At 35.9% G+C, this 19,292-nt stretch overlaps 1 protein-coding gene and 1 pseudogene across 1 annotated transcript; one reads left to right on the forward strand and one right to left on the reverse strand.

The window, feature by feature from the left end:
• The first annotated feature begins 5,443 nt into the window (after positions 1-5,443).
• On the forward strand, positions 5,444-7,242 carry LOC147392333 (G-type lectin S-receptor-like serine/threonine-protein kinase SD2-5 pseudogene; annotated as a pseudogene).
• Positions 7,109-9,984, reverse strand: LOC147392334 (G-type lectin S-receptor-like serine/threonine-protein kinase SD2-5). The gene has a single exon (XM_086460180.1). The coding sequence runs from the start codon at positions 9,805-9,807 to the stop codon at positions 7,273-7,275; it is 2,535 nt and encodes an 844-aa protein (XP_086316306.1). The 5' UTR covers positions 9,808-9,984; the 3' UTR covers positions 7,109-7,272.
• Positions 9,985-19,292: the final 9,308 nt, after the last annotated feature.

Below are 19,292 nucleotides of genomic sequence, written 5' to 3' on the forward strand. Positions count from 1 at the left end.
TTCTGGGATTCCAATGGCAAAAACAACTATATTTCCAATGCCAAAATGTTCAGCACCAAACATTTTGGCAAAACATTTTTCAAAACATGGGTTAGAAGTTTTGGAAGGGGCTGATTTTTGGTGAGGATGATCTCTATGGCGAGGAGATCATCATCACCAAAAATCAGCCCATTCCAAAACTTCTAACCCCATCAAAAATGGTTTACAAAAAATGGACGCTCCACGATTTTTCAACTTGTAAACATGGGGCTAGAAGTTTTGGAATGGACCAATTTTTGGTGAGGATGATCTCCTCACCGTAGAGATCATCCTCACTAAAAATCAGCCCATTCCAAAACTTCTAACCCATGTAGGACAAAAATGGTTGGCCAAAATGTTTATATATATATATATATATATATATATATATATATGGGTCAGGTTCAAGGGCCGTCTGAGAAACCATCTAAGAAAACTTTCGACGGTAAATAAAATTTTAAAATATGGGTTAGAAATTTTGGATTGAGCTGATTTTTTGTGAGGATGATCTCTATGATGGGAAGATCATCCAAAAAAAAAATCAGCTCAATCTGAAACTTCTAACCCCGTTAAAAGTGATTTAGAATGTGGACCGTCGATTTTTTACCACTTTTTATCACTAATTTGTAAATCACTTTTGATGGATTTACAAGTTTCTGATTGAGCTGATTTTTTGTGAGGATGATCTTCTCATCATAGTGACCATCCTTGCAAAAAATCAGCTCAATCCAAAACCTCTAACCCTTATTTTGAAAAACGAAAGTTTTCTTAGACGGTTTCTCAGATGGCCCTTGAACCGCCCCCTATATATATATATATATATGGGAAATGTTCAGCACCCTAAGTTTTACCACACACTTTAAAAAACGTTTTTTGTCCTACATGGGTTAGAAGTTTTGGAATGGGCTGATTTTTGGTGAGGATGATCTCTATGATTAGAAGATCATCCTCCCCAAAAATCAGCCCATTCCGAAATGTTTAGCCCAATGTTTACAAGTTGAAAAATCGTGGACCGTCCATTTTTTGTAAATAATTTTTGATGGGGTTAGAAGTTTTGGAATGAGCTGATTTTTGGTGAGGATGATCTCCTCACCATAGAGACCATCCTCACCAAAAATCAGCCCATTCCGAAACTTCTAACCCATGTAGGACAAAACGCGTTTGTTAAAGTGTGTGGTAAAACTTAGGGTGCCGAACGGGACCCTATATATATATATATATATATATATATATATATATATATATATATATATATATATATATATATATATATGGGAAATGTTCAACACCCTAAGCTTTACTCTACACTTTAACAAACATGTTTTATCCTACATGGTTTAGAAGTTTTGGAATGGGCTGATTTTTGATGAGAATGATCTCTATGATTAGAAGATCAACGTCACCAAAAATCAGCCCATTCTGAAATTTTTAACCCCATGTTTACAAGTTGAAAAATCGTGGACTGTCCATTTTTTGTAAACCATTTTTGATGGGGTAAGAAGTTTTGGAATAAGCTGATTTTTGGTGAGGATCCTCACCATAGAGATCATCCTCACCAAAAATTAGCCCATTCCAAAACTTCTAACCCATGTAGGACAAAACACGTTTGTTAAAGTATAGGGTAAAGCTTAGGGTGGGGAACGAGATCCTATATATATATTAAAGTGTAGGGTAAAACTTAGGGTGGGGAACGGGACCCTATATATTTATATAGGGTCCCGTTCCCCACCCTAAGCTTTACCCTACACTTTAACAAACGTGTTTTGTCCTACATGGGTTAGAAGTATATATATATAGGTCTCGTTCCCCACCCTAAGCTTTACCCTACACTTTAACAAACGTGTTTTGTCCTACATGGGTTAGAAGTTTTGGAATGGACTGATTTTTTATGAGGATGATCTCTATGATGAGGAGATTATCCTCATCAAAAATCATCACATTCCAAAACTTCTAACCCCATAAAATATGGCTTACAAAAAATGGACGGTCCACGATTTTTTAACTTGTAAACATGAGACTAAAAATTTCGGAATGGGCTGATTTTTGGTGAGGATGATATTCCAATCATAGAGATCATCCTCACCAAAAATCAGCCCATTCCAAAACTTCTAACCCATGTAGGACAAAACACGTTTGTTAAAGTGTAGAGTAAAGCTTAGGGTGTTGAACATTCCCCGTATATATATACCGTTTAGCACCAAACATTTTAGCCAAACATTTTTGTCCTACATGGGTTAGAAGTTTTGGAATGGGCTGATTATATATATATATATATATATATATATATATATATATATATATAGGGGACGGTTCAACAATCCTAAAGTTTGCCAAGTTTGGTGCCAAACATTTTTCAAAATATGGGTTAGAAGCTTTGGAATGAGCTAATTTTCTGTGAGCATGATCTCTATGATGAGGAGATCATCCTCACCAAAAATCAGCCTATTCCAAAACTTCTAACCCCATCAAAAGTGATTTACAAAAATTGGACGGTCCATGATTCTTCAACTTGTAAACTAGGGTTAGAAGTTTCAAAATAAGCTGATTTTTTGTGAGGATGATCTCTTCACCGTAGAGATCATCCTCACAAAAAATCAGCCTATTCCAAAACTTCTAACCCCATCAAAAGTGATTTACAAAAAATGTTTAGCATCAAACTTGACAAACTTTAGGGCTGTCGAACCGCTACCATATATATATGGGAAATGTTCAACATCCTAAGCTTTACCCATACACTTTAACAAATGTGTTTTGTCCTACATGGGTTAGAAGTTTTGGAATGGGCTGATTTTTGGTGAGGATGATCTCTATGATTAGAAGATCATCCTCACCAAAAATCAGCCCATTCCAAAAATTTTAGTCCCATGTTTACAAGTTGAAAAATCGTGGACCGTCCATTTTTTGTAAATCATTTTTGATAAGGTTAGAAGTTTTGGAATGAGCTGATTTTTGGTGAGGATGATCTCCTCACCATAGAGATCATCCTCATCAAAAATCAACCCATTCCAAAACTTCTAACCCATGTAAGACAAAACACGTTTGTTAAAGTGTAGGGTAAAGCTTAGGGTGGGGAACGGGACCCTATATATATATATATATATATATATATATGGGAAATGTTCAACACCCTAAGCTTTACCCTACACTTTAACAAACGTGTTTTGTCCTACATAAGTTAAAAGTTTTGGAATGGGCTGATTTTTGGTGAGGATGATCTCTATGATTAGAAGATCATCCTCACAAAAAATCAGCTCATTTAGAAACTTCTAACCCTAGTTTACAAGTTGAAGAATTGTGGATCGTCCAATTTTTGTAAATTACTTTTGATGGGGTTAGAAGTTTTGGAATGGGCTGATTTTTGGTAAGGATGATCTTCTCACCATAGAGATCATCGTCACCAAAAATCAGCCTATTCCAAAACTTCTAACCCATGTAGGACAAAACACGTTTGTTAAAGTGTATGGTAAAGCCTAGGGTGGGGAACGGGACCATATATATATATGTGGGGACGGTTCAACAGCCCTAAAGTTTGTCAAGTTTGGTGCCAAACATTTTTCAAAATATGGGTTAGAAGCTTTGGAATGAGCTGATTTTTTGTGAGGAGATCATCCTCACCAAAATTCAGTCTATTCCAAAACTTATAACCCCATCAAAAGTAATTTACAAAAATTGGACGGTCCACAATTCTTCAACTTGTAAACTAGGGTTAGAAGTTTCTAAATGAACTGATTTTTTGTGAGGATGATCTCTCTATCGTAGAGATCATCTTCACAAAAAATCAGCCTATTCCAAAACTTGTAACTCCATCAAAAGTGACTTACAAAAAATGTTTGGCACCAAACTTGGCAAACTTTAGGGCTGCCAAACCGCTCCCTATATATATATATATATATATAGGGTCACGTTCCTAAGACTCATATTGAGACTCACATTGCGACACACCGTTTTGTCTTATATGGGCAAAAATGTTTGGAATGAGCTGATTTTTTGTGAGGATGATCTCTGTGATGAGGGGATCATCCTGACAAAAAATCATCCCATTCCAAAACTTCTAACCCCATCAAAATTGATTTACAAAAATTGGACGGTCTATAATTTTTTAACAAAAATTGGACGGTCTATAAGTTTCATAATGAGCTGATTTTTGGCAAGGATGATCTCCTCATCGTAGAGATCATCCTCACAAAAAATCAGCCCATTCCAAATATTTTTGCCTATATAAGACAAAACGGTGTGTCGCAATGTGAGTCCCAATATGAGTCTTAGGAACGCTATTCATATATATATATATATATATATATATACCGTTCAGCACCAAACATTTTGGCCAACATTTTATCCAACCATTTTTGTCCGACATGGGTTAGAAGTTTTGGAATGGGCTGATTTTTGGTGACCAAAAATTGGCCCATTCCAAAACTTCTAGCTCCATGTTTACAAGTTGAAAAATCGTGGACCGTCCATTTTTTGTAAACCATTTTTGACGGGGTTAGAAGTTTTGGAATGGACTGATTTTTGGTGATGATGATATCCTCGCCGTAGAGATCATCCTCACCAAAAATCAACTAATTCCAAAACTTCTAACCTATGTTTTGAAAAATGTTTGCCAAAATGTTTGGTGTTGAACATTTCCCCATATATATATATATATATATATATGGGATCCCGTTCAACACCAAACATTTTTAGCCAACCATTTTTGTCCTACATGGGTTAGAAGTTTTTGAATGGACTGATTTTTTGTGAGGATGATCTCTACGGTGAGGAGATCATCCTTACCAAAAATCAGCCCATTCCAAAACTTCTACCCCCATGTTTACAAGTTGAAAAATCGTGAACCATCCATTTTTTGTAAATCATTTTTTATGGGGTTAGAAGTTTTGGAATGGGTTGATTTTTGGGGATGATGATCTCCTCACTGTAGAGATCATCATCACCAAATATCAGTCTATTCCAAAACTTCTAACCCATGTTTTGAAAAATGTTTTGCTAAAATGTTTGGAACTAAACATTTCCCATATATATATTTATTCAACTTGAATAAATCAGCTCAATCCCAAACTTTTAAACCATATAGGACAAATTTTGTCTCCCAATGTTTTCTCCCTAACGTTGTCTACTGAACGGTCATATATATATATATATATGTGTGTGTGTGTGTGTGTGTATGCCATCAACCTTTCAAAGCATGGACCCCAGAATGTAACGCTAATCATTCTTGACTTAACTAACATTGCACATGTGGGATACCACAGCCTTTTGTAGCATTTCTCCCCACCAGTTTTGACTTGAGAAGATCAGAAGTTTCTTTATATCCATACATTTCTAAAGGTTGCAAAACCAACTATATTTCTATTAGTACTTTTGGAAACATTTAATCGTTGTAAAGGCCATGGATTTATTGGTTTTAAAGGTTCTCATCTTCTTATCTTTTGCTTACTTCATGATTTTCTCATTACTGCAAAAGTCCCTTCTTCATGGAGTGACAACAACATCTCAGTTAACCAAGTAGCATCTCCCTATGATCATGATGCAAAAATTATGCGAATTATTCTCCTAAAAGAAACTTACAATACTCTTTTTGCGTGTGGCTTCATCTATGTTGATAAGTACAATCCCTCTAATCCACAGATAAACATGTATAGGTCCTATGTCTTTTCCATTGGAGTACTTCCATTTGAGTTAGACTTTAGTTCTGGCATTTCTTACGGCCTTAATCACCTTGAAGTGGTTTGGTTTGCAAAAAGAAACTATCTCATTGGTGAGAATGCTACTCTGCAATTTACCCCAAGAAGGAGATTTGATCCTAAAGGATGTTGATGGTACCCTGGTTGGTCTACCACACATCTAACAAGTCTCTTGTAGGCATTAACATGACAGAGACTGGAAACCTTGTGCTTTTCGATTGTCTCAATTCAACTGTTTGGCTATCTTTCAATCATCCAACAGACACATTGCTTCCCGGGCAGAAACTGATAGCAGGGCAAAGGCTACAATTGCTAACGTTCCAACAACAAATAGGACTGAAGGTCGCTTTACCAACCATCTCCTGTTTTCTCATTAATAAGTGATGAAAATAAAAGAAGTAATTATAAGTCGTCCTCTTTCATTAAAATGCAACTTCTCTCCACTGATCAAACGGATGCTTCTCCCACATCGAGTGGAAGGAAAACTCGGACCACAATTATATTGGGATTAAGTCTCTCGATTTTTATTGTTGAGTGTCCTCGTAATTGGAATATAGATTGTGCATCGCTAGAAGAACAAAGATGCAGAAGGGGAGGATTATTTAGAACATGTGCCAGTAATGCCAATGAGATTCTCTTTCAAAGAACTAAAAGCAGTGACTGTGAATCTTCAAGAAGGATTGGAGAAGGAGGGTTTGGGTCGGTTTACGAAGGAACTTTGAGTAATGGAGTGAAAGCTGCAGGGAAGCACCTCGATCGTTTCAGTCAAGGGAAGAAGGAATTCTTAGCCGAGGTCAATACTGTAGGCAGCATCCATCATGTCAAACTTGCAAAACTGATCGGATTAAGTGCCGTGAAGTCACATTGTCTTTTAGGTTACGAGTACACATGCAATGGGTCCTTGGATAAATGGATCTTTAACAGAAACCAAAACCCAACTCTTGATTGGCAAACCAGACAGAAAATCATCATTGACATAACCAAGGCTAGCCTATCTCCACGAAGGATGTAGACAGAGAATAGTCCACTTAGATATTAAGTCCCAAAATGTACACTTGGATGAGAACTTCATTGTAAAGGTTTCTGACTTGGGATATTGAAACAGCTTCTCGACAATACTACAGCCAACGGTAGTTCAAAGAGAAATGGATTTGGGCGTTTCAGAGCCAGTATTGCTATCTATTCTTTCGGGTGTTGCAATAAACAATTATAAAGCTAAAGTTAATCTTCAATGTGATGCATTTAAGATTTATAAATTAGTGTGTTTTACAACCCAAGGAGACATGTTAGCATCCTTCAAATTCTTGAGCAACAAGTCTTTCCACTTCTGTATTTTTTTTCCTACAACAAAAGATGTGGCTCTGAACAGAATTGAATGGAGGAACTTTAGGATAAGGCGTCGATGATAAGTAGTGGTGTTTATTTTTGGATGAAGAATTGGATCTGTTTGTTACAAATACATTCATGATCAATGTATATATATAGATAAAATGAAGGGAAAAAGTATACAAAAAAAAAGGAGAAATATATTAATTCATGAACAGTTGTCTCCTAATGGTTCCTTCCATCATCTTGGACCTGATAGAACCGATGGCAATAAGGGAGCTGAAGCACCAAATTCTGCTTCGCTGTGAGCTGTCACTGTTGCCGATGGTGTACTTGAGAAGTAATCTACATTCGGTTCAACCACCATCACACCCTCTAAGACCTTCACCACCACTGACATGGAGGGCCTTCTACTAAAATCACTTTGTAGACACCACGCTGCAACTCTCATCATCTCCATGGCTTCTTTTCTATGTAATTGCATATCATCATTTTGTTTGTCGATCATATCAAACAACTGATCTTCCTGTGCTTTTCTTTTAAGTAAACCGAGCAAATGCATACTTTCGTCGGGCTGAGAGTGATCCAAATTCTTCCGCCCACACACAATCTCCATAACCACAACCCCAAAGCTATAGACATCTACTTTTTCCGTGATCACAGAACTCAACCACTCAGGAGCTAAATACCCCGGAGTTCCTCTCATTGTGGTCATAACTTTGCTTTGATCCTTTTCTATCAACTTAGATAACCCGAAATCAGAAACCTTAGCATTGAAGTTCTCATCAAGTAGGATGTTTTGGGGTTTTATATCCAAGTGGACTATTCGCTGCCTGCACTCTTCATGGAGATAGGCCAACCCTTTGGCTACATCGAGGACGACCTTGGATCTGGTTCGCCAATCAAGAGTGGGCTCCTGGTTTCTATGGAAGATCCATTTGTCCAAGGACCCATTGCACATGTATTCATAAACTAGGAGCATATGTGATTTATCAGCACAAAACCCGATTAATCTTACCAGGTTGACATGATGAATGCTGCCTATAGTCTCAACTTCTGCTAAAAAAGACTTCTTCAATTGGCCTAAACCACCAAGGCACTTCACAGCAATTTTGGTGCCATTGATCAAAGTTCCTTCAAAAACTGACCCAAATGCTCCTTCTCCAAGCTTTCTACAAAAATTCTCTGTCGCAAATTTCAAGTCTTCGTAAGAGAATCTTGTGATCATTCCTGGTACTTGATCTAAATAATCCTCCTCGTCTTTCTCAAAATCTTTTTTCTTCCTAACAACCACCACCAAGATGGTAATTATAAGAAATATAACACCAAAGAAAGCTCCGAGACTAGACCCAACTATAATTGCAGTTCGAGTTGTTTTTGTTTTGGGAGGGGTAGGAGTAGTGGTAGATGTAGAGTTTTGTACCTTAATGAACGCAGACGAATTATAATGGGTCTTTTCTTTTTCATTGCTCATTAGCGAAAAGATATGTGATGGCAAGAAGCAATCTCCATTTGAAACATTCCCACCATATGTAAACAGAGCAGCTTTGCAAGAACAATCGTTCAAACAGGACTGCTTGCAGCTCTCCATATCTGTGTCTGTGATATTGGCTGGGCGATAGAAGTAAGTAATGTCCTCTAGTTCAAGAAGGTGGTGATACTGAGAAGATTCACAAGACAATTGAGTAATTTCGGAACAGCCAAGATTAGGATGTCTGTCGTTTAATTGCCTAAAATAGCTCGTTTCACTACTTGTTACTCCGGGACAGCTACATTGCCCATTTGAGCAAATTCCATAATTCCCACAAACAAGAGGATAACTACAGTCGCCTAAAGGCGACTTGGTTAGGAGATCGGCCACCGACTTCCACTCTGACAACCATTCGTAGACTCTTAAATGCCCGTCCATTTCCAACTTCATGTGCTGAGTAGATGTCGCTGCCAGCGGGACTGAAATCACATAATCCGGCTGCTTGGGTTCTGCTGAAAGTACAAACATAGAAAGACTACCATTCACGAATCTCACATAGCTTGGTTCTTTGCTCTCTTTGGTGCCTTGAACATTTGATTCAAAATAAAACTGTGGAGGAACAGACTCAATGAAAGCAAATAGGCCTTTTGTTGTAACAGAAAGAGAAAACAGACCTGCATCAGTCCAATTCGATGCAGACGCATTAGCTGTGAGCCTTTGCCCATCCATTAACTTCTGCCCAAGGACTAATGTGTCTGTGGGATGTTCAAAAGATTGCCAAACGGTACCATTGTTTCTATCGAAGAGCACGAGATTTCCTATTTCAGTCATGTTTAGGCCTACAACAGATTTACCAGTTGTGTTTGTAGACCAAACAAAAGTACCATCCACGTCTCGTAAGATCAAATTTCCTTTTTGAGTGAGTTCCAATATTGCATTCTCTCTAACAAGATTGTTTCGATTAGCAGACCATACTACTTTTGGAAATCCTATAGAAGGAGAAGTAATGTAAGATGCGCTATTTGTTTGAACGATGAAGATGGCAAATAGGAAAGAAGTGCAGTCTCCATTACAGTAGAAACCGCAAGCGAAACGTGGGCCAAAGCTTCCTCGAAGAAGAATTGATCTCACCATAGACCCATCATTGAACTTCACAGAATGTCTAATGGAGGGGTTGTTGATCCATGAAGTGGAGAGGTTGGCAATCGGATAATCATAAGGTTGAGCCTTGATTGAGTAAGAAGAAGAGGTTACAAGAATCAGTAGGTGAACAAGAACACAATTCAAATTCAAGTAGATACCCATTAATTTTGTTTCTAAGGAGATTGAGGTATCAGTGAAATAAAGCTACAAGGAGAAGAAAGAGGAAAGGTCTCGAAACACAGAGAGATGAGAGAACTTTAACAAAATAATTCTATAATAATTGGACATAAAGATTGAATTATTTGTTATAACCTCAAGTCTTCAATCCAGCCAATAATTATATTTTAATCCAATTTTCATGTGTGCGTGAAACTTCTAAGTCCTGTCCTACAAAGTCCAAACTCATTTAAATGTTTTTTTTTTGTGTGTGTGTGGTTCTAATTTCTTTATTGTATGGGTTATCGTGCTCCGACTCATCGTGTAACGGGGCCCATGATGCATATATATTTTAAGGTGAATTGTAGGCACAAATTTATATCTTGTATCTAATAACGCGTTGATGTGGCAGCCGTGTTTGACCATCTATACTGCATGTGGCCTTTAATTTTTGATTTGGTCGTCTTTGAATTTTTTTTACCACTTTAATTGCATGGAATGAGTAAGCATAGCAATCAGTGAGGGCCCACAGAAAAGAGGGTTAGATGGAAATATCTCAATCTTCAATTCAGTGAGAGCCCACAGAGATGAGAGATAAGATACAGGGTTGGAATCAGGATTTTCTGTTAGTGGAGATAAAATGCTAACGTTGGTTGATCGATAATCTTGAGTTTGTTATATGTTTATGTTGGACATGTTACTATTTAATCGTAAAGTAATGAATTTTTAGTCTGTTGAATCTTAAAATATAAGAAACATAAGAAATATGGCAATTTAATACGAATTTCTATAATCCATTATTTATTTATTTTAATATTAATTTTATATATCCGTCTCTACATAGCCTTTTTTTTTTAATATGTAAGTTTTTTTTTTTTATTGATTTATTTAAGGTATATAGTGTCGGTAATATCCACCTCCATAAACATACTTCGATTAAAAAAAATTAACATCAGATGAGTTTGTGTTGTAGATTTATAACAATGATTTTAATGTATATAAAGGTGGAAAAGTCGGTCTCTATAAAATTTAATTTCTTGTATAGAAAGAAATTTCAATTATTATTATTTTTTAATTTTTATTTTTATAAAAAATTGAATGAGGAAACTTACCATCAAATTTGTTACCTAACAAATTTTGGAGTGGTGCCCACATTTTTTTAAATGGTTAATACTCACTCTCATTTCTTAAATCAAATACATATTATATATTCTCTGCCCTTGAATTCAACTCTCTCTCTAACATCATCATTGAACCCACATGGTCACATAGTAACATGGGTAATTTAACAACACAACCTCAACATTACAAAGAATAATAACAAATTTAGACAACTTCAACGATTGTTTATAATTCAGATTAGGTTCATACAAAATCTTAAATATAAGAGAGAGATTCTATTTGACACCCCAACTTTTACTATTTTTCAATCGTTCACTTATTTTTTATTTGATTTTTCTCAAAACAAGTGCAACTTATGTTCAAATTCCAATTTCAGTAGACTGTTCATTTTAATTCTCAAAACATGGTGGTTAGAGTTGAAATTAATATTGAGATGCTCTAAAAGCTCTTTATCATTAAAAATGATTTTTAAGTGCTCTAAACCAAGATCTCGGTTGGAGTTGGAGATGTTAAAGTCTTTTTTCTTACTCATCTAGAAGGTGAGAAAAATCAGTAGTTAATCAAATTGTGTGAAGGATAAGTTGTGATTTCATCATCAAAACCAAAGGTTAAAGACAATCAGTTTTGGGGGGAAATAATCAAAGAGTAATGGGCAATCAGTTGAAGATGAGGGTATTTTAGTCATTTTCTGTTAAAAAAAATCCGATATGAAAAGTTGGGGTGTCTCAAATATTAACCAAAATATGAAAGGGTAGTTACAAAATCATCCAATCTTGTTCTTCATATTTTGGGCGCATCTCCAAGCTATTGTATCCTGGGGGCAGCATCGATTAATATACTTACATCAGACGGCCGAACACCTTAGAAAGGGCGACATTGTCCGCGTCTAATCCTGTAATTATTCTATAGAAGGCTTGGAATAGCAATTGGAGGTATTTATTTTTCAGTTTTGTTTTAATTGCCAATATATATATATATATACTCTAGACAGTAAAATACATGTATTGATTGCAGTGGATTAAATTGTAAACTTCTAAAATTGTAGCCATTTAATTTTATTATTATTATTATTTATTTTATTTTATTTTATTTTATTTTATTTTTAGTGGGAGTGGGGGTTTGTGTTTCTAGATCATGAGTTTATTTATTTATGATAAATAATTATTCAATTGTTGAAGGTTCAAGTTTACTAAGTCGGTATAATATTCTAAGTATTGAGACTGTGGTTCTAAATCTTGATGAGTCACCGTGAAACATTGTCGAATCAACTCGAACAGATGAAACTAACTCATAAAGGGTCAGTTATAATCAAATTGAATCAGAAACCTAAAAAATTAAAGATATGATTTTGGTAAAACAATCAATCTAAAAACAATATTTAAGAATTAATAAATAAACAAAAATGCAAGCACATAAAGAGACAGTTTTATGTAGTTCCTCTTTTATTACATAGTATACCTTCTCACCCAATTAAATGAAAATATCAAACAGCCCCCACATACCAGCCCACCTATCACATATATAATATTAAATAATCATCTTTTTTGTAGAGGGGCTTATAGAAATTCAAAAGCATAACCTGGGGAACAAACTTAATAAGTCTTACCATTTCAACTAACCCTTGGTAGGTAAGAGAAATATCAACCTACATGAAACAGTTCAAAATATCACTAGTTAAATTATGAAAATAACATTAGAAAATTTTGAGTCAATGTGAATCCTCACTTTCAAGCATGGGGGCCAGTGGCCCCCTTACGACCCCACAATGAGCCTAGCATTAAGCTCGGCCGTCCAAAGCTATGGAATGATCAATAGTAACCCTTGTTGTGGTGCCATCACACTCCACATATCATAATAGTTTTTAAGAAAGGTTAAAGATACGAGGTGTTCAAAAAGAAAAATATTGGGATTTTGTCATGGTTTATGGTGCCTGATGGTATAGGTCAATTACGAGGTACTATTAATCAATCCATGTGTTTCCCGAATTGATTTATTCAGTTAATCAATCAACTTGTTAAGGGTATTTATAGTAGTTTTCTTTGAGAGAAACAATAGTATCTTTTGTGACCTTTGAGCATGTAAAATCGGCATGAATCCATTTTTTTTCATCAATTTAAAGTGTTACATGTAAATCTTGCATTGTGATTGATTGTTCTTGTTTATCTCTTTCTTGGTCTTTCTCTTCAATTATTTCCTATTGCCTTTTTCCAAGAGATTGAAGATGAGGGTTGAAGAGAAGGCGGTGTAAAGTGGTTCACCAAAATTTGAAAGACCACAATTATCCCAAAAATTGCATTTAGCCTTATTATTCTGAAGGTCATTTTTGTCAAAGTGAGAATTACAATCGCATGATTCCCTTTTCCTCTTTTTTTTTTTTTTTTTTAAAGATTATAATATATATTATTTATCATATTATCTTAAAAAATACCTTTAGTATTTTAAGTTGTTAAAAGTCCCTTATAATTAACCACAACCCTATAGGATAAAACGTTGTCTAGAATGTTGTCTACGGAACATTGTCCACATATATATATGGGTAGTGTTTCGTAGACAACATTCTAGACAACGTTTTATCTTATATGGCAAAGAAGTTTCGGAATGGACTGATTTTTTGTGAGGATGATCTCTATGATGATAAGATCATCCTCACAAAAAATCAGCCGATTCTAAAACTTCTAACACTATGAAAAGTTATTACAAACTAACGGTTAAAATGAACGGTCCACGATTCTTCAACTTGTAAAGTGTGGCTAGCAATTTCAGAATGAGTGAGTTTTTAGCGATGATGGTCCCCCTCACCATAGAGATCATCCTCACAAAAAATTAACCCATTCCAAAACTTTTTTCCCATATAGGACAAAACACGTTGTCTAAAATGTTGTCTATGGAACCCAATCCTAGAATGTTATATATATATATATGCGGCGGTTCAGCAACCCTAAAGTTTGCCAAGTTTGGTGCCAAATATTTTTCAAAATATGGGTTAGAAGCTTTGGAATGAGTTGATTTTCTGTGAGGATGATCTCTATGATGAGGAGATCATCCTCACCAAAAATCAGTCTATTCCAAAACTTCTAACCCCATCAAAAGTGATTTACAAAAATTGGACGATCCACGATTCTTCAACTTGTAAACTAGGGTTAGAAGTTTCAAAATGAGCTGATTTTTTGTGAGGATGATCTTTTCACTGTAAAGATCATCCTTACAAAAAATCAGCCTATTCCAAAACTTTTAACCCCATCAAAAGTGATTTACAAAAAATGTTTGGCACAAAACTTGGCAAACTTTAGGGCTACCGAACCGCTCCCATATATATATATATGGGAAATGTTCAGCAACAAACATTTTGGCAAAACATTTTTCAAAATATGGGTTAGAGGTTTTGGAATGGGCTGATTTTTGGTGAAGATGATCTCTACGGTGAGAAGATCATCATCACCAAAAATCAGCCCATTCCAAAACTTCTAACCCATCAAAAATTGTTTACAAAAAATGGACGGTTCACGATTTTTCAACTTGTAAACATGGGGCTAGAAGTTTTGGAATGGGTTGATTTTTGGTGAGGATGATCTCTACGGTGAGGAGATCATCATCACCAAAAATCAGCCCATTCCAAAACTTCTAACCCCATCAAAAATAGTTTACAAAAAATGGACGGTCCACGATTTTTCAACTTGTAAACATGGGTTAGAAGTTTTGGAATGGGCTGATTTTTGGTGAGGATGATCTCCTCACCGTAGAGATCATCCTCACTAAAAATCAGCCCATTCCAAAACTTCTAACTCGTGTTTTGCCAAAAAGTTAGCCATGGAATGCTACCCATATATATTATATATAGGGAAATGTTCAGCAACAAACATTTTGGCAAAACATTTTTCAAAACATGGGTTAGAGGTTTTGGAATGGGCTGATTTTTTGTGAGGATGATCTCTACGGTGAGGAGATCATCATCACCAAAAGTTAGCTCATTCCAAAACTTCTAACCCCATCAAAAATGGTTTACAAAAAATGGACAGTCCACGATTTTTCAACTTGTAAACTGGGGCTAGAAGTTTTGGAATGGGCTGATTTTTGGTGAGGATGATCTCTAGGAGATCATCCTCACCAAAAATCAGGCCATTCCAAAACCTCTAACCCATGTTTTGAAAAATGTTTGTTGCTGTACGGGACCCATATATATATATATATATATGGGAGTCGTTCGGCATCAACTTATTTATCTTACATTTCACCCTACAAAAAAGAGCCATATGATCTTGGACAATCCAACAGCTCAAAGCGTCCCAAAATCCAAAACAATGTGCTCACTTATAGTTGTTCAAAAATTGCAGAGACGTCCCTGTGACCACCCCCGCGTCTTAACAAAAATTGAAACCTTTCTTCTTTAACGAAATAAAGGTCTACAACTCTTTCTCCCTGTCTCGCATTCTCCTTCCAACTACAATGAACTCTCTCTTTCTCTCGCATTCTCCTATTGACCATAAGCTATGGTTTCTTTTCTATGGACCAGCTTAGTACAACGACAAGTCAACGTACATTGGCGTGAAACATAAATCTATGTTGATGAGGTGCTTGATTGCCCTCCACAACTGATAATTATTGTTAACATTTGCATATCTCATGATTCCTTAATAAATGGGTCAAAACTTTTTCATCCCCAGAAAGTACTGCAAAATATTGAAAAGTTTGAAAGTGCAAAAAATTTGAATTCAGAACATTGCTCTAATAATTTCCAACTTTATACAGCATACAAGCAAGGCCTATAAGAGATAAAGCATAAGGATAGACAACATACTAGTAGGGCCTATAAGAGATAAGGCATAAAGAAGGGGACACACCAAGTAGGGTCTTTAAGATACTAAAGCATAAAGAGGGAGAAAAGAAAACTGAATAAAATTACTTACACGCCATTGTCCAAGACAATTCCACAGTGCAGAAAACTCATTCGGTCCTGTTGCTGAAAAAGAACTGAAATAAATAAATAAAAATAAAAAACTATAAAACTTTGAAGGTTTTTTCCAATGAAATTAAGAAAATGAAATCGAAGTTGAACGATCGTACAATGTAAGTTATGAATCATGTGTGTTTTAAAGAGGGCAATCCATATTATCCCAAAACATGTAAAATTAGATTAAAGTTGATATGGGGTTCCTTCTAAAAAATTTCTAAGATGAAAACCCAAATCCAATTACTTAAAACATACGTAGAAATCCCAATGAAGAAAAAGTAAAAGTCCATGGTTTTTAGTAAAAATACAAATTAAATCATATAAAACATGGAAGAATTTTTTAGAGAGAGAGGCTAGAGAGAATGCGAGAGAAAGAGAGAGCTCATTGCAGTTGGAGGGAGAATGCGAGAAAGGGAGAAAGAGTTGCAGACCTGTCTTTCGTTGAAGAAGAAAGGTTTCGATTTTTTATAAGACGTAGGGAGGTCACAACAATTTTTGATAAAACTGTAGCGAGGTCTCTGAAATTTTTGAATAACTATACGTGAGCACGTGTTTTGAATTTTGGAACGCTTTGAGCCATTAGATTGTCCAAGATCGTGTAGCTCTTCTTTGTAGGGTGAAATGTAGGATAAATAAGTTAATGCCGAACAACTCCCTCTATATATATATATATAGGGTCACGTTCAATGGCTAACTTTTTGGCAAAACATTTTTCAAAACATGAGTTAGAAGTTTTGGAATGGGCTGATTTTTGGTGAGGATGATCTCTACGGTGAGGAGATCATCATCACCAAAAATCAGCCCATTCCAAAACTTCTAACTCATGATTTGAAAAATGCTTTGCCAAAAAGTTAGCCATTGAACGCTACCCATATATATATATGGGAAATGTTCAGCAACAAACATTTTGACAAACATTTTGGCAAAACATTTTTCAAAATATGGGTTAGAGGTTTTGGAATGGGCTGATTTTTGGTGAGGATGATCTCTATGGTGAGGAGATCATCATCACCAAAAATCAGCCCATTCTAAAACTTCTAAACCATCAAAAATGGTTTACAAAAATTGGACGGTCCAGGATTTTTTAACTTGTAAACATGGGGCTAGAAGTTTTGGAATGGGCTGATTTTTGGAGAGGGTGATCTCCTCACCATAGAGATCATCCTCACCAAAAATCAGCCCATTCCAAAACCTCTAACCCATGTTTTGAAAAATGTTTTGCCAAAATGTTTGTCAAAATGTTTGTTGCTGAAAGGGACCCTATATATATATATATATATATATATATATATGGGGATGATTCAGCAACCCTAAAGTTTGCCAAGTTTGGTGCCAAACATTTTTCAAAATATGGGTTAGAAGTTTTGGAATGAGTTGATTTTTTGTGAGGATGATCTCTATGATGAGGAGATCATCCTCATCAAAAATCAGCCTATTCCAAAACTTCTAACCCCATCAAAAGTGATTTATAAAAATTGAACGGTCCACGATTCTTCAACTTGTAAACTAGGGTTAGAAGTTTCAAAATGAGCTGCTTTTTTGTGAGAATGATCTCTTCACCGTAGAGATCATCCTCACAAAAAATCAGCCTATTCCAAAACTTCTAACCCCATCAAAAGTGATTTACAAAAAATGTTTGGCACCAAACTTGGCAAATTTTAGGGCTGCCGAACCGCTCCCTATATATATATATGGGGACGGTTCGGCAGCCCTAAAGTTTGCCAAGTTTTGTGTCAAACATTTTTCAAAATATGGGTTAGAAGCTTTGGAATGAGCTGATTTTTTGTGAGGATGATCTTTATGATGAAGAGATCATCCTCACCAAAAATCAGCCTATTCCAAAACTTCTAACCCCATCAAAAGTGATTTACAAAAATTGGACGGTCCACAATTCTTCAACATGTAAACTAGGGTTAGAAGTTTCAAAATGAGCTGATTTTTTGTGAGGATGATCTCTTCACTGTAGAGATCATCCTCGCAAAAAATCAGCCTATTCCAAAATTTCTAACCCTATCAAAAATGATTTACAAAAAATGTTTGGCACCAAACTTGGCAAACTTTAGGGCTGTCGAACCGCTCCCTATATATATAGGGTCCCATTCAGCAACAAACATTTTGGCAAAACATTTTTCAAAACATGGGTTAGAGGTTTTGGAATGGGCTGATTTTTGGTGAGGATGATCTCTACGGTGAGGAGATCATCCTCACCAAAAATCAGCCCATTCCAAAACTTCTAACCCCAGTTTATAAGTTGAAAAATCGTGGACCGTCCAATTTTTGTAAACCATTTTTTATGTGATTAGAAGTTTTGGAATGAGCTGATTTTTGGTGATGATGATCTCCTCACCGTAGAGATCATCCTCACCCAAAATCAGCCCATTCCAGAACCTCTAACCCATGTTTTGAAAAATGTTTTGCCAAAATGTTTGTTGCTGAACATTTCCCATATATATATATACACATGTGTGTGTGTGTGTGTGTGTGTGTGTGTGTGTGTGTGTGTGCATGTGAAAGAAATGACTCGTATAGAAAAATGAATATTTACATGAACGGTAAGGGAGGTTTTAAAGTGGCAATTTCATAGGTTTAAAGTGACTATCTGACAAGTTTTGCATTTTTTAGCAAGATAGTCACTTTAAAACCTCCGAATTTGTTATCATTCATGTTTTAGTAATTAAAATGAACGGTGAGCCGAGTCAAATCATAAATTCGTCAAATTCAGCTCATGAAATAGTAAGACGCCCCCCCACCCCCACACGCAAAATCCATAGAAGTATTCTTTTATTTTATTTTTGTTCCCTTAGATTTTTTTTTTATTTTTTTTTTTTTGGCCCTTGTAGGTAATCTTCTGCAATTTATTTTTTTCCAATCAGCAGAGAAGTACGTGGGAAAGAAGTTCACGATGGACATGTTGCGAAGAATATCCATGGAAATCGCACCTATGCTGTGGAAAACCACCATGGCAGTCTTTGGACATATGGCAAATCCTCAGACTAAAACTATTCACGTCCTTGGTTGGTACGATAATATTGGGAGCGCAAGTATAGCAAAGCATGCAGAAAAGATAGCAATGGAATTCGGTCTCTTTGACATCTTTATATGGATCAAGGTTCCAAGAGTAGATTCTTCTTCTTCAAGTATGAAGAAATTCCAAATGCAAATAGCTGAGGAATTACAAGTTGTGGTTCCTTCTTCTAACAATGACAACAACGATGATGACGAGGATAATGGGGATGTGGATGAAGTTGTAGCAAGTAGAATCCTCGAATGTTTGGAGAAACAAAAATTTTATTGGTGCATAATGGCGTTTGGGGTCCCAATGATTTGAAAAGAATGGGTGTTCCGAGTGCTGGTGTGGTTGTGTTCACGTCCACCATTGTCCGACAGGACTACCACAATGGATCATAATCTGTTCAGTTGG

The sequence above is a fragment of the Akebia trifoliata genome, chromosome 11 (genome assembly GCF_017979445.1).
Source record: "Akebia trifoliata isolate Shusen 1 chromosome 11, ASM1797944v1, whole genome shotgun sequence".
NCBI classification, from domain to species: Eukaryota; Viridiplantae; Streptophyta; class Magnoliopsida; order Ranunculales; family Lardizabalaceae; genus Akebia; species Akebia trifoliata.